Genomic DNA, 16,300 nt, shown 5'->3' with positions numbered 1-16,300 from the left:
TTCCTTTTTAGTAGTGTCGATGGAAAAAATAAATCAAAAAGAAATTCTAAAAAATATTTAACAATAAACAAATATTCAATATAAAGTAAATTTAATTTAATTAATAATTTATAACATTCTGTAAATTATTTTAAAATTATGATAAATTTATTCTTTAAACAACGATAAATAATATTAATAAACATGTTTGAATTTTTTAATATTTAAAATAATTATTATATAATTATATTCGAATACAATTCATCAAGTAGAGTATAAAACAATTATAATTATCTTATATAAAATTTCGTTCATTATATTTTATAGTTTATAAATATTAAAAGTAATAAATAAAACATTATTAATCTCTCTATAATTTCGAGAATCAGTTTCCATAAATTGTTATTCTGTAGATTATATGGCAAGTGATGTTAAATGATTTTAGACTTACCTTAAATTTTAGATCAAAATTAAATAAATAAAAATTAAAATCATCTACCAATCAAATTATAACAATTTTCTTGAAACTTCACCTATGAACGACACGTCACCAGAAATCACTAAAGTGACTTCTCTTTTAATATATAGGGGGATATGTTCAGACCGACATAACCAGACTTGTAGACCTGATAATCCCGGTCCTCTCCCGAGTCTGTAATTTTAATCAAGATCACAAAACCATACTTGTTTTGTATAAAAGGAGAGAGATTCAAAAGAATTACCCACCCTTTTCTGTTGCTGGGATATATTTCCAAATACATTCTGAATTGAATCAAAAGATTACAAGTAGCACCAGTGGTCTAGTGGTAGAATAGTACCCTGCCACGGTACAGACCCGGGTTCGATTCCCGGCTGGTGCATTGAGAGCTATGAGGATTTGTGCAAAGCAAAGGTTGGGTCCTCTGCATTCTTCTGATTACCGGTTGATATAGGCCTTGTTACTGAGCTCTCATGTTTTTTTTTTTCATTCTAAATACAGAAGGCATGAAAAAAACAACAACTTATATTATAAGAGAAATTATCTACAATAACGTTACATTTCTTGTGTAATGATGACTAGAATAACACACAAAAAGGAAGAAAGAAAAAATACCAGCAAAAGTCTAAAATACTCCAATCCAATAACTGAATTAAACAAAAAAAATTAAATAAATTTTTTATTTAATTTAAAACACTTGGAGTAGAAAATTTTTTTTCTTAAAAGTTCACTTCCCAGCCCCGTAAGTCGTAACCCATAAACTCTAAATCCCTCAATTTAACATGATTTCACCTTGATTCGTTCTTGTTTGCACCTTCTTGGCGCAACGTAAGCGTAGCTAAGCTAGTGACACTCTTCTTTGATTCATTGAATGGAAGAAGAAGGGAAGCAAATAACATATATCATGTATGTGATTGTTTGCGGCGAAAAGAGATCTCTGTTTGAGACTTCTTCTCCTCTATTCTCCAAGAAACTATAAGATGTAAAGGATGTTTTCTATTGATCAGAGTATACACATATTTATACATTGTACAAGAGTGATTATAGGAGGAAATCAAGATGATTGATACACAAGTATCACAAAGAATATACGATGGTTTATGATAGTATCTTCTTTCCTTAATACGCCCCTTCAAGATGGAGGTGCTTTAGCAACACCAATCTTGAAAGAGAAGTAGATAAAAGGAGCACGAGAGAGTGGCTTTGTCAAGGCATCAGCTAGCTGATCTTTGGAGGAGACATGTGCTACACGGAGTGCTCCAGCAGTTACTTGATTTCTGATGAAGTGGTAATCAAGCGCTAGATGCTTCATCCTAGAATTAAAAACAGGGTTTGCACATAGATGTGTGGCACCAACATTGTCACAGTAGATAACCGGAGGACCCTTAATATTTATCCCAAGCTCAACCAAGAGTGAACAGACCCAACGAAGTTCCGCAGAAGTATTTGCGACTGATCGATATTCATCTTCAGTGGAGGATCTAACTATTCCATTCTGTTTCTTTGATGACCAAGAGATGGGATGCTTACCAAGATAAACAATGTAGGCATTTGTGGAAACAAAATCATCAGTATCACCAGCCCAATCAACATCCGAGTAAGCATGAAGAGAGGAGATGTTGTTGTGACTGAAGAAAAGACCATGTGAAGCCGTTCCAGCAAGGTAACGCATGACTCGTTTGACCGCCTGCCAATGATTCAAAGTCGGAGCATGCATGTATTGAGATAACTTGTTGACAGCGTAAGAGATATCAGACCGCGTAAACGCAAGATATTGAAGGCTTCCTACGGCTGAGCGATATTATTTAGGATCCGACAGAGGAGCGCCCATGTTGATTGTAAGCTTTGGATGCGTGGCCATGGGTGTTGACACAGGATGTGCATTCATGAGCTTAAACCGAGAGAGAAGATCCAGAATATACCTTCGCTGTGTTAGGTGTAAGCCCGAAGGAGTTCTGATAGCTTCTATACCAAGGAAGTAATTAAGATCCTCTGGTTCCTTCACTGAGAAACGAGTTGCGAGAGAATCCAAGAACGTCTGGAGAAGAGATGTGTCATTACCAGTAACAATAATGTCGTCGACATATATCAACATGTAGAGAAGACTGGAGCCTCGGCGTAAGATGAACAATGATGTATCAGCGACAGAGTTGACGAAACCAGACTGAAGAAGAAAGTTGCTTAGATCTTTGTACCAAGCCCTCGGCGCCTGTTTCAAACCATAGAGAGCTTTGTGCAATCGACAAACATGATTCAGAAGATCATCATCCACAAAGCCGGGAGGTTGAATTGTATAGACTTCTTCAGTTAACGTGCCCTGAAGAAAAGCGTTATTCACGTCTAGTTGCTTGATTGGCCAGGAGGGACTCACCGCAATGTTCAGGACCAGACGAATTATCGTTGATTTTATCACGGGACTAAACGTCTCGGTGTAGTCAATGCCAGGAAGCTGAGTGTAGCCCCTTGCGACTAAGCGAGCCTTGTACCTGCAAACAGAGCCATCGGGGTTGTATTTTATGGTGAAGATCCGTCGACAGCTAACCGGATTCTGATGTGGTGACGGAAGGACCAGAGAGAAAGTGTGATTCGCAACAATCGAGTTGAACTTATCAATGACGGCTTGTCTCCAATTTTGATCTGCTAGGGCTTGAGCAATAGTGGTAGGGATGAAGGGTTGGGATTGACTGAGGTTGGTGGCATAGGCATATTTGGAATTGGGTTTGGAGATGCCTTTCTTGGCACGGGTTGTCATCGGGTGTTGATTTGGCGGTGGTTCAACGACGGGTTGATGCGGAGGATTTACGCGATTTGGTTGGGAAGAGGATGAGAGATTATTGTTTACTGGGCTTGAGATATTTGGTTGGGCCTCAGGTAAAAGTGGTTGGGCGGTGGGGTTTCTGGTTTCTGATTGGGCTTCGTTAGGGAGATTGAGATTTAGGTGGGCTTTGGTGTTTGGTGTTGAATGGGCTTGGGTATTGTCATTCGGATTTAGGGTCGGTTGGGCAGGCTCGGGTGAGTTGAGAGGATCACTTTCAGTTATTGGAGAGGATGGCATTGGGGGAGGAGATGGCGATAGCGGTTATCGATCTGCACTCGGTGGCGGTTGAGGAGGAGCTGTCTCTGGCGGCACCGACGTCGTGGAAGTGACAGAGACGGAAAAAGTCCAGTCATTTACTTCAGCAGTAGGAAGAGAAGAATTTTTGGTGAGAGACGGAAAGGGGAATGTGTCTTCAACAAACCGTACATGGCGTGAGACATACAAGCGAGATGAGATCGTGTCATAGCATAGGTAAGCACTCTGTGTTAATGAATAGCCAAGAAAAACACATTTTGTTGAACGATTTTGAAGTTTATGATTTTGATAGGGACGTAACCAGGGAAAGCAAAGACAACCAAAAATCTTTAGCTTTAAGTAATTAGGCTGAGCTTTAAAGAGTAGAGAGTAGGGAGAGTTTAGAGATAGAACTGGGGTAGGCATGCGATTTGTTAGATACACAGCAATAGAAAAAGCATAAGACCAAAATGTGTTTGAAAGATTAGCTTTATGAAGAAGAAAAAGACCAGTTTCAACAATATGACGGTGTCGTCTTTCAGACAATCCGTTACGTTCTGGTGTGTGAGGAAGTGTGGTGCGATGAGAGATACCAGTTTCAGAGAGAAAGGAGCGTAAAGCAATAAACTCTCCTCCATTATCAGAGAAGAGAGTATCAATTTTGGTTTGAAATTTGTTTTCTGTAAGGGCTTTAAAACGAATAAAAGTTTCTTTGACATGGGATTTTAGTTGTAGAGGGTAGAGCCATGAATAGCGAGTAAAATGGTCAACAATTAGAAGATAATGTTTGTATTTGTCAACAGAGACCACTGGAGAAGTCCATAGATCAGTATAGAGGTATTCTAGTGGACGAATGGAGGAGATAGAGGTTTGAGCAAAAGAAAGCTTATGACTTTTATTAGATAAGCAATCAAAACAAGAAAAATTATGGGAAACAGAGTCTGAAATAGGTAAAGAGAACTTAGATAAGATAGATTCTAGAATTTGAGTGATGGGATGACCAAGACTTGAATGCCAATCAGAAAAAGAAGTTTTGACAGTGGGAGTAGCAAAGAACGAAGCTGCTGAAGTATTTTGTGACAAAAACTTAAAAAAGCTATCCTATAGAACTTTTCTATTTATTTAATATTGCAGTGGCATGAGAAAATGTAAATATTTAGGAAAAGCTAGGGTCAATTCAGTTTTGTACTCCTGATTTAATTAATTAGATAAAAATTCACCCTATCTCTATTTATTTACCTTCAATCTCTTTAACATAATTTTTGTAAGTAAACAATTTTATTAAAGATATGTATACATTTTCACATATTATAACTTGTTTTTTAAAACGGATATATATTCTCAAAAATATGAATGTAATCAAAATTATTTTAAATCTTATACTATATGTTTTCTATATAAAAAGTCTATGCTGAAATTATTTAAAAGTATGTGCAAACTTTATCACGGTACTCGCGAAGAAGGTCAAAATATCATTTAAAAAAATAATTATCATGTTCCACCGTGTGATTATTACATGGTTATTCTTTTCATTTCTTATCTCAATATGTACATTTCACAAATTAACCTTTAATTAAAAGGTCAAAAAACTGAATTACTTTAAACTTTAAACAACATAACCGGCCGCTTGTGGTCTAGTGGTAAAGAGCTCACGACTGTGAATTCTGCCACCTAGGTTTGAATTCCAGCCACTGTCGACTAAAATGGGATGAAAAAGATGGTTCCTGCTGAATACTTTTATGGACTCCCCGGTTCAGCTCCGGTAGACAGTCTTTAGGCGCTAGTCGGGTCTCTTTCGAAAGCATCGAGAACCAGATCATCAAAAAAAATTAAACAATTATCTTAATCTTAATTTATAAATACTAAATCTTAAATCATAATCACTAAACAAAAAAAATAGTTTTAACTAATGCTATTTTGTGAATTTTTCTTGATTTGTTACTTTAAAAAAAAAACAAGTTGTGCTATTGTAGGATATTACTCTATAATAGTCTCTCAAATTTTATATTATTTATCCTGGCTGAATCCATACTCAATATGGCTGTAATTTAAAAATCCAATAACACACTTTGTACATATATTTTTTTCAAAGTTGAACAATACATTAAATATTTCATCAAAAGAAAATTCTAAATGGGGCTCGGAACCCCTAAAAGCCTAAGCAAGTAACTCTTTTTAGTTTCTTGCATACTGCATTTTTGAATTATGTACTAATTAACTTGGAGTTCCACCTCTATTATGATCAGTTTATCACAATCACAAGTTCAGAGTCATTTCCGTGATGGGATTAAATTGAATGGAAATAAATATAAGAGAAGTTGACTCAGATATTATATATTTTAGGACTTATGACCAGAATCATACAAATCATTTTTTTATTACTGGCATTTTTGTCTTTTATCCACGTTATGAGAAAAAACGTATTTACGAGAATGCCATTACTTTTTAACGCCACGTAAGCAAAAATCTGGCGACACGTAGGAATACGCTTCCGTGTTTTCATTAAGTCAGCCGTATAAGAATACGTCTTTCGTTACGGCTGGTATATGTATAAGTGTTGGCTGACTTATAATAAAATGGTTGACTTAGTAAAAAAGGCTGATTTAAGACAATAAGTAAACCACGCGTAAGGGTTGAGTTATATGAATCTAGTTGAGTTATTGGACAACGGCTGACTTACGTACTGACGTTACGGCTGACTTAATCATCGATGGATTGATTTCTGGAAAATTTGGTTGAGTCGTAGTAAAGACACGACTCAGTTATATACCCACGGCTGAGTTAATGAACACCGAATGGCTGGGTTATGGGATGTTTGACGGCTGGGTTATCTTAAATCAGCCGAAACTGGATGGTTTAACATGAAACTCAGCTATATTGTGGTTGAGTTATTAGCGAAAGATTAATTACTAGAATAATATTGTTTTACGGCTGAATTGTTAAACGATATGGTTGGCTTATTGTATTTCATCATAATTACAGCTGGGTTATTGAAAAAGATTAATTACTAAACTAGTATCCACGTTTCGGCAGACTTACTTACTACATGTGGACTGACTTAGGGTGTCTGAGTTATATATTATTTTGGTGGCTGAAAAACCGAATTTCCATGTCAGCTGCCATGTCATCAATTCGGATTTGCCATGTCATCAATAACGAAAGAATTTCAAAACTAGGTTTTAATCAGCCTGTTCATATTCCTCTCCTCCCCTTTCATACCCGTTATTTCTCTTCTTCATCTATCTCAGTTGGTTATGGATCTGGTTATTATTGTTTCCGGTAACTGGATTAAGAAAAACAAATATGTATTCAACGCTGATAGTAGAGGGTGTAGAGTTCTCCATTTAGATGAGAACTCTACACATGAAGCTTTCGCAAAGTCTGTTCTCGATGATTACGGATTGAATGAAATGAGTGATCATATTCTGCTAAGCTACATGTTCTCGAATAAATCATTGAAAACAATGGCGCACGACACTCCACCAGTGTACGTGTCCAATACTCGGCAGTTGCAAGGTTTTGTAGCCCTAAAGAAAATCGAACAACTACGTCTTTGTGTTGAGATTACGGAGAACAAGGACGACAGAGCAAGAGAGAAGACTAAAACAAACTTCAGTTTTAGCTCAGAAGTAGAAGCGTCAGAAGTAGAAGCGTCAGAAGTAGAAGCGTCAGAAGTTGAGTCCAGAGACGATAATTACAGTGGGAGTTACGATGGTTGCAGTTCGGAGAAGGAAGAAGAGAACAATGAGATTGATTGCTCTAGTATTGTGGAAAGAGAAAATCAGAACGTAGGCGGAGAAGATGAAACAGGCAGAGAAAACGAAGAAGACGATGAATTTGATAGCCGATTTGATATGTTCGACGACTCGGACGGTGCGTCATCTGAAGATGATAACTTCAGCTCATACGGTGAGTCTCCTTTAGAAGACGAAGAGTCACCAACGATACCTCCCAAGAAGATATATCAGAACTTCTCGATGAGCGGGTCTAAAGAGAGTGAGGAGGTTCTTCCAAGGTTGGAGATGTCGTCGTTAAATCTTGCGGTAGGGCAACGATACGAGAGTAAAGCCGATTTGGAGAGACGACTGAAACTTCTTATAGTGAAGGATCGATTTGATTATGATGTAGACATATCAACCCGAACATTATTCATTGTTAAGTATTGGGTTGATGGATGTATCTGGAGGGTTCGTGCTTCTACCAAAGGGGAATCCCCGGCGTTCTATGTTTGTATTTACGAATCGAATCATACATGTTCTACAACTGAGCGTTCTAATCGATGTCGAAATGCAACACCAGATATTTTAGAAGAGTTGTACAAGAACTTTCTCGGCGACGTTGGTCCGGCCGTTCGCCCTACGAGTGTTGGAATAGCTATCACTAAGCAGTTTGGTGTAAAGGTAATTACTTTGGTGTAACTGAGTTATGTTTACGAAACAGCTGAGTAATATGTGTTTCGTAGCGGCTGATATATTTACACAATGCGGCCGGGTTATATTAAAATAGTGTTGAATTAGTTTTAAGTTGTGACTGACTTAATTGTATGATGTGGCTGAGTTATGTGTATCGTTTTTCATGTGAACAGATGAAATATTGGAAATCTTACCGGACGCTGAAATTTGCAAGGGAAATCGTTCAGGGAACACCTGAGAGTGGGTTTGAACGCTTGGCTTCTTACTTATACATGATAATAAGGGAAAATCCGAGTACAGTTGCGCGTCTTCAAATCGATGAGAATGGAAAATTCATGTATGTGTTTCTTGCGTTTGGTGCGAGCGTAAATGGGTTTCCTTTCATGCGCAAAGTTGTGGTTATCGACGGTACGTTTCTTAATGGTAGATACAAAGGGACGCTTCTCACAGCACTAGCTCAGGATGGTAACTTTCAGATTTTTCCAATAGCCTTCGCAGTGGTTGACACTGAAAATGATGATTCCTGGCATTGGTTTTTTACGCAACTAAAAGTTTTGATTCCTGACGACGAGGGTCTTGCGATAATCTCGGATAGGCATAACTCGATTGGGAAAGCAATTATAAATGTGTATCCGCTTGCTTCTCGTGGAATTTGCACGTACCATCTATATAAGAATATACTGGGACGGTACAAAGGAAAAGATGCATTTCGTCTGGTGAAGAAAGCGGCGAGATGTTTTAGGATGTCTGACTTTACTCAGATTTTCGAGGAGATTGAAGCGATTAATCCAGCACTCCACGGCTACCTCCAAAGGGCTGATGTCCGACTGTGGACGCGTGTTCATTTCCCAGGCGAGAGGTACAATTTGATGACTACGAACATAGCGGAATCAATGAACAGAGCATTGTCGAATGCTAGAGGTCTTAACATTGTTCGGATATTAGAATCGATACGGGTTATGATGACCAGATGGTTTGCTGAACGAAGAGAAGATGCCAGATCGCAGCGAACCACTCTTACTCGTGGTGTGGAGAAACTACTACATGTAAGTAAGCCTTTAAAAAAATTAGTCAGCCTTTAAATTCATAAGTCAGTCTTTACAGCTCTTAAGTCAGCCCTTAAGATGTACTAAGTCAGTCGTTTCACATTAATTATATATTTTTTAATAGGGTCGTGTAACTGCCGCCAGAGATTTGACGGTACAGAGGATTGATGATCATCACACTGAAGTTAAATATGGATCTTCCGGCGAGTCTTTGCATGTTGTTAATTTGGTAGAGCGAAAGTGCACATGTCGCTGTTTCGAACTCGAGAAATTACCATGTGTACACGCAATCGCAGCGGCGGAGTACAGGAATGTTTCTCGTATATCCCTATGCAGTCCTTACTATACCAGCAATTATTTGGTTAGCGCATACGCTGAATCGGTCATGCCGGTTGATTCAGCGCAACCTGTTCCAGAACTCGTGGCTAACCAACGCTGCTTGCCCCCGACTGTACGTTAACCACCAGGCAGACCGAAGAAAAATAAGATGAAATCTGCTTTAGAAGTTGCACTATCAAACAAACGTCCTAGGAAAGAGCACACATGTTCTCGATGTAGACATAGTGGTCATAATGCGAAAACTTGTCCGATGTAAGCAAGTGTTGTAGGGATTTTCATGTTTTTGTATTACGGCTTAGTTTATGGTTTTAATGTTTTTGTAATACGGCTGATTTGTTGATTTTCATGTTTTTATTACGTCTGGGTTGTTGTAGGGATTTTCATGTTTTTGTATTACGGCTTAGTTTATGGTTTCAATGTTTTTGTATTACGGCTGATTTGTTGATTTTCATGTTTTTCTTACATCTGGGTTGTTGATTTTAATAGTTAATACTTATGGTCGGGCTGTTATTTTTCATGTCCTATGGAAAGCATCTCAACGACTCTGATATGCGTAACGGCTGGGTTAGTGTTAACATGGGCTGAGTTTTTGTTTACTAAGGCTGAGTTACCTTTTAACAGCTGAGTTATTTTGAATTAGTAGTATGAAATAGGATGATTTGATCCTATTTTTCTTATATCATTATGCAAAAACTTGTCCGATGTAAGCAAGTGTTGTAGGAATTTTCATGGTTTTAATGTTTTTGTACTACGGCGGATTTGTTGATTTTCATGTTTATTCTTTAAAAATTCCCGCCAAAAAAAGGAAAGGTCGTCAGACGACTGATTTCACACTGCCAATAAATAAGACTTTCAACTCTTTATTTTTACACATTTTCTCTGTCTATCTAAATCAATTTCACCCCTGAGAGAGTAAATGAAATTTTTCCCTCTTCTTGAATTGCCTGAAGAAATTCAGGCGGTAGTGGTTGAACGTGCGGCCCGTAACTCCATCCAAGATCTCTTTGGCCTCAAAGCATCGTCGAGGTCGATGAAGGCGTTAGCAGAGCGGCGTGGGGTTTACCAATTCCTCGATGTTTTATCCGTTCCCTGGGAACTCAATATGCCTTCTGAGTTGTTGAAAGCTTGCTACAATGAGGGAAATCCAAGCACGCTTTATATAAAAGGTGTACAGTTTTTCTACTCCTTGGACCTTCATGAAGAAGGGCTTTCTCTCATGAAGCGTGCAGCAGATGCTGGATATGAGCGTGTTGTGTATACACACGCAATGACTCAAGTAATCTTTGAGGGTGAAGTGAAATATTTTCATGGTATTCCATTAGAAGTAAGGTTTTAAGTAACTGCAAGACAACATATATCTCAAGATCATGATCGATTCTAAACTCGTTAATTCAATAAATAAGAGACGTTCGGTTGATTATATATTCACTTATTAGGGAATGTTATAACATTTTTTAAGTATAAACATATCAATTATTTTAATTCAGGGTATGGTTTGAGGTATGGCTGACTTTTATCTACCTTAACGGCTGCTTTATGAAGACGAATCGGCTGACTTATTAAATATTTTCCTATCTTAGGGTATGGTTTGAGGTTTGGCTAAGCTATATCTACCTAAACGGCTGTTTTATGAAGACGAATCGGCTGACTTATTAAATATTTCCCTATTTTAGGGTATGGTTTGAGGTTTGGCTGAGCTATATCTAACGTAACGGCTGCGTAATTTAAACAAGGTGGCTGAGTTACGATAAACAAATCATAACTTTAAGTCAAGTACAAAATATCTAGGCATAAGTCATACAAAACTCATCTTCATTCATCGCACAGATAATATACGAAGCAATATGCTGCACAGATAATATATAACTCAGCTGTACCATACTTATAACTTAGCCGTAAAGTAAATATAACTCAGCTGCATACTTACATTTTGAACCAGCCATCCATATTCTTTGATGGGCCAAGGTCTTGGAGTGATGAGGATTCTGTAGAACTCAATATCCTCGTGAGCTTTTCCATGTGGAATTTTCCTGATAATTTAACACAACTTAGTCTCTGCAAAATCTTTTTATTAGCTAAAATCAACGAAATGGTGCAAAAGTCTTTACTCGTGTGGCTTTCGGTGTTGCAAAAGATTATCCTTTTTAACCGGATCAACAGGTCCTAGGGAATCATATATTGTAGGTGAAGGTTCAAAACCTTTTCTCATGCACGTCATTACATTGTCTCCGATGTGGGGAAATGGTACAGAAGGACCAAATTCCGCACTCATTTGAGACCCATCTGGAGATAATTGAACAGCTTTCAGCCGATACTCCTTTATTCTTCCACACCTTTTCCTTTCATCTTCCTCCACATCAGATTCCGGCCACAGTTCGTCTGAATACTTGGTGTTCTTAATTTGCTTAGTCGGAATGGGTATTCTTATTGTACCACTGCGAGTCCTTTTTGAAGCAGGAATATCTTTCTTTGAGTCAGCCTCTTCTTGCTTCTTCTTCTTCTTTAAATCAGCCTCTTCTTGCTTCTTTTTCTTCTTTAACTCAGCCTCTTCTTTCTTCTGCTTCTTCTTTAACTCAGCCTCTTCTTGCTTCTTCTTCCTCTTCAACTCAGCTTCTTCTTGCTTCTACTTCTTCTTTAACTCAGCTTCATTCCTCTCCAAATCAGCCGCTAAGTTATTTCTTTTCCCTAAGCCCCTGCAATAGCGTCTGAATGGTGGTTCCTTACCAGGAGAATCAGAGACCAAATCAGCATTTGTTGCATCGGCATTACCAAACGCCGAATCCAAGTTCTTTTTCACCCCAGCAGCCTTATCCCTGACAACCTTCGAATTCAACTTTGCTCCCATACCTTTCGCATCAGCTTTAGCAATATCATCTGCCAGATTCTTCTCAGATTGGCCTTTATCAGGGGTCTTTTGCGGTTGGTTGTCTTCGAACTGTTTATCAATAGGGGTCTTAGATGCAGGTTGACCACTATTAGAGTCCGGCTGTCGGTTGTCTTCTGAGACCATCACGTTTTGACCATCAGGTTGACCACTATTGGACTCCGGCTGTTGGTTGTCTTCTGAGACCATCACGTGTTGACCTTCAGGTTAACTACTATTGGACACCCCCAAAACTCTCAGACGCTCTTTAACTGTAGTTTTCACTGTATCTCCAATGGTATCCAAAAGACCTTGGGAAAAATCTCCAAACTTGGTGTCGTATTCTGTTAATCTCGAGTCAAATTTTTGGTCCAACTTCTCGAGATGAGCAACTATGTTCAGCAGAACCGCTTCGCTACGACCCTTCTCTTTTGCACTCTCCTTCTCCTCTACAACAGCAGTTTCACCCTCATTGATTTTCACCTCATTCTGTTTCTTACCTTTCTTCTGCTTCTTTGAGGGTGGCTCAGCCTCTGACGAAACTCCAGCCTTCGTTTTTTTTGTTCTTCACATTCGATTGCACATAAAAATCTCTAACAAACCTATCTGCATGTATATCTTTAATTAGGTTATCAAGTTGTAGGTCATCTGCTTCATCCTTCCACTGAGGAAACAGCTCTTCTAGACCCTCCTTCATCACCATTTTCCTCACACGCACCTACAACACAAAAACATAAATCACTCATTAAAATTAACAACTCAACCATAAAATAATCCAATAACTCAGACATTACATTACAGGATTCATATGTCTGATTTAAACCTTACCGTTCCATGATCATTCATCTCCTTAGCTATTGTAGTAGCAAGACTTGCACGAGTACGACTTCCACCCCATTGCAAAAGCGGAATTTCGTCTGGATTCACTTTTCTGCCATAAAGCTCTCCGAACACTGTGACAGATTCATACGCCCAAACCAATAACACGTCCTTGAAGCCGCTAAGGGTGTACGACCCTCCTTGTGGATGCAACAACTTGATAGAATCAACAAGAAATTCATAGGCAGTCCGACCCCAAGGATAAGTCATCAGGGCGTCATCATCGAATACTCTTTTTGCACTTTCAAAGGGTATTCTACAATTATGATGCAAGCCATAAAGTCCAATGGCTATAAGAAACAACAGCCTATACCATTTCCGCTGATCAGCACTCCAGAATGGACACTCCGTTAAAGCTTCTATAAGCTCATCAAACTTGGGTCCGCACCCAAGCGTCACTTTCAACAACTCTCACAACGCTTTGTAATTCTCTGGATCAGGTTCAAAACTTTCTTCTGGCAGTGGATTTGTGTTTAAACCCGTGATCTCACCAAATTCTATTAAGCTAAACCTGAGAGGTTGATCAACAACGAGAGACCAAATCTCCTTCTTATAGACTCGCAGCTGTCTACAAGTAGATAATGTACGGTCTTACCAGACCACACCAATTTGCTCTCAGCCAGTTTAGCAATCAATCCAACAGGATACGTCTTCAGATTATCCCACACATGTATTCCAATTGCTTGTCTAAGTCGAGGGATCTCAGAAAAATGACTATTCGTATTAATGCTTTTGTTTTCAAAAATAGAAGCCCCTTCATGGTAAAGTCTTGGAGGGTAATCCCTTGCTAGATCTTCGGAAACATCCATCTGATCAAAAAAGACATATATAACATATCAATGATAAATCAGAAGAAAGACATAAAATAAACAAGCCACAAAACATAACTCAGCCATCATTACATAAATAAATCAGTCTCAAAGAATACTAAATCAGTCACAATTACCTTCTATAAATCAGACGTTAAGGATCCTAAATCAGCCGTAACGAATACTAACTCAAACTCAGACAAAACATATATCTAACTCACAGCATTAATTATACTTACTCAAATACTCGAAAAAACTCAGAGCAAAACCTCGAAATATACCAGAGAATACGATTACGGAGATTTGAAGAGACAACCAATCTGAAGAAGAAGCTTACGGACACACGATTTCAGAGAAACGGAGACTAGAGAAGAATATTACGGAGATTATTTCAGAGAAGCCGTTTTGCCGAGAAGAGTTGTAGTGAACACGATTTTGAAAACAGTTAGGGTTTAGTGTGAGAACAGTCTCGGAGAAGTTAATGATCGTCGTTTGATTTTCCTTCATGTTAAGTGACGTGGTATAATTACTTCTGATGTGGATTTTCAAATTAAAATTAATCACAACTAAAAAAAAATAATAAAGGGCTTAAACAGTAATTTACTAGGGTTCTAAAAACACTCTAGTCATTTTCAAAAGATTTGTATTAGTCTAGTCATTACCTCACTTTTTTGTATTAATCTAGCCATTTTCTCTAAATATAATAAACAAAATTGCAGTTTGTCATACTGTATGGGGTGAAAACTTTGGTTTATGTTTATCTATCCAAGTAAGGTTCTCCCAAATATAAAAATAAACTTGCATTTTATTCTCTACATATTATAAATTGTTAAAGAGAATATTTGAGTTTCCCCGATGCAAAATATACCTTAAGCCTTCTCGATTCTTGGGATATTTCTCAATTATACTCACCATTGGAAGTATATTTCAATTAATTAAACTGGTGACCTAATGCGCCTTCGTCTTTTTTTTTATACAACGCCTTCGTCTTATTCGCTTGTTTATTTGCGAATGCGCACTAGTTTATACTTCCTTTCATAAAGAATATCAGTTTGATATTTTTCACGGATTAAAAAAATTACTGAAATGCATTAAAGTACTTATTCATTATACATATTCAATCAATAGTATTTGAGATAAATGAAATTATTTATAAAATCAATGTTAATTTTAAGTTGAAAATTGCATTAAAATTCTAAATGACGCTTTTTTGTAACAAAAAAATGTTAAAATGACACTTAATATGAAACATATCTCTTATACTATATTTGCGAAGTGATTTTGCCACATGTTCTATTTACAATCATTTTTACAAAAACAATGATGACACGACTAACAAGATTGATGACATGACTTATAATTAATATGACATGGACAACCACATTTATTACTGACATATATTTTTGGTAAACTTTATAGAATATGACAATAACTAAAACATTACATTTAATGTTGATTTATATTTTTGGTAAACTTATTAAAATATGGTAATAATTCATAAATCATCACTAAAATAAATATATTAAAATATGCATTATAAATTTCGAAATACATTAGTTAATTGTATTTTTATAATTATACAATTTTTATTACTAATATTTTCACAATTTTTTACATTTTTTAAAAAATATTAATAAATTGTTAATCGTAATTTCATTAGTTTCTTTTAGATATCTACAAATTTTATAAATATTATTTAGTTATAATTTTTAATAGCTATACAATTTTTATATGATTTTTTAGTAATTTTATACAAATTTATTTATTACATTTAACCAAAATAAATAGATAAAAATTTTATCTAAGATTCGAATTTTAAATATATTACATATATATTATTAAATGTAACAAAAAATTTCTTAATTTTATGCTTAAATAATCAACTTTATATTAAATATTAGTCAATAATAATAAAATATATAATATTAATAAATTTTATTTTAAATATAATATAATTTTAAAAAATTTATCACTGTACATAGTGCACGAAAACACCTAATATAGTTTATACCATGCGTACTAGACTTCCCTAAACGTATCCGTTTCTTTATCTCTTTTTTGAGTTTTTCTCTACTCTCAAGTCTCAACCAATCAGTTATATTCTGCTGCTCGTTCAAAAAAAAAATCCATAGCATACTTATTTATTTGTCATTTGAAAACATTACAAAAAATAAAATAAAACTTGTCATTTTACCAAGAAACAAGACTTTATAAAAGGAATTTAAGAATTCCACATGTCGGCACGAATATAGTTACCCGTTTTAGCAGTAAAGAATCATAACTCATAAGGCATCCAATCCATATTACAAAAATTATTAGAAGATAGAAGGCAGTTGGGACAATTTTCTAATCTGAACATTGAAAATGCACTATTTTCATACAATTAGCAAATTTGGTGATGTACCTTTTTTGTATGGAAAATTGGTGTTCTACTTTTAATTGT

General features: G+C 36.5%; 1 protein-coding gene and 1 non-coding gene across 2 annotated transcripts; one reads left to right on the top strand and one right to left on the bottom strand.

Annotated features, from left to right (window-relative positions):
• Nucleotides 1-768: 768 nt before the first annotated feature.
• TRNAG-GCC lies at nucleotides 769-839 on the top strand. The gene has a single exon. It is a non-coding gene; the product is annotated as a tRNA-Gly (tRNA).
• An 11,090-nt stretch (nucleotides 840-11,929) lies between these two features.
• Nucleotides 11,930-13,857, bottom strand: LOC106363237. Its single transcript, XM_013803013.2, has 5 exons — nucleotides 13,560-13,857; nucleotides 12,998-13,446; nucleotides 12,768-12,887; nucleotides 12,481-12,718; nucleotides 11,930-12,369 (listed from the first exon to the last, which is right to left on the bottom strand). Exons 1-5 carry the CDS (start codon nucleotides 13,855-13,857, stop codon nucleotides 11,930-11,932), a joined length of 1,545 nt encoding a protein of 514 aa, XP_013658467.1.
• Nucleotides 13,858-16,300: the final 2,443 nt, after the last annotated feature.

Source organism: Brassica napus, chromosome A1 (genome assembly GCF_020379485.1).
Source record: "Brassica napus cultivar Da-Ae chromosome A1, Da-Ae, whole genome shotgun sequence".
NCBI classification, from domain to species: domain Eukaryota; kingdom Viridiplantae; phylum Streptophyta; class Magnoliopsida; order Brassicales; family Brassicaceae; genus Brassica; species Brassica napus.
Note: the sequence above shows the minus strand (reverse complement) of the source record. Positions and strands in the feature narration are given on the sequence as shown.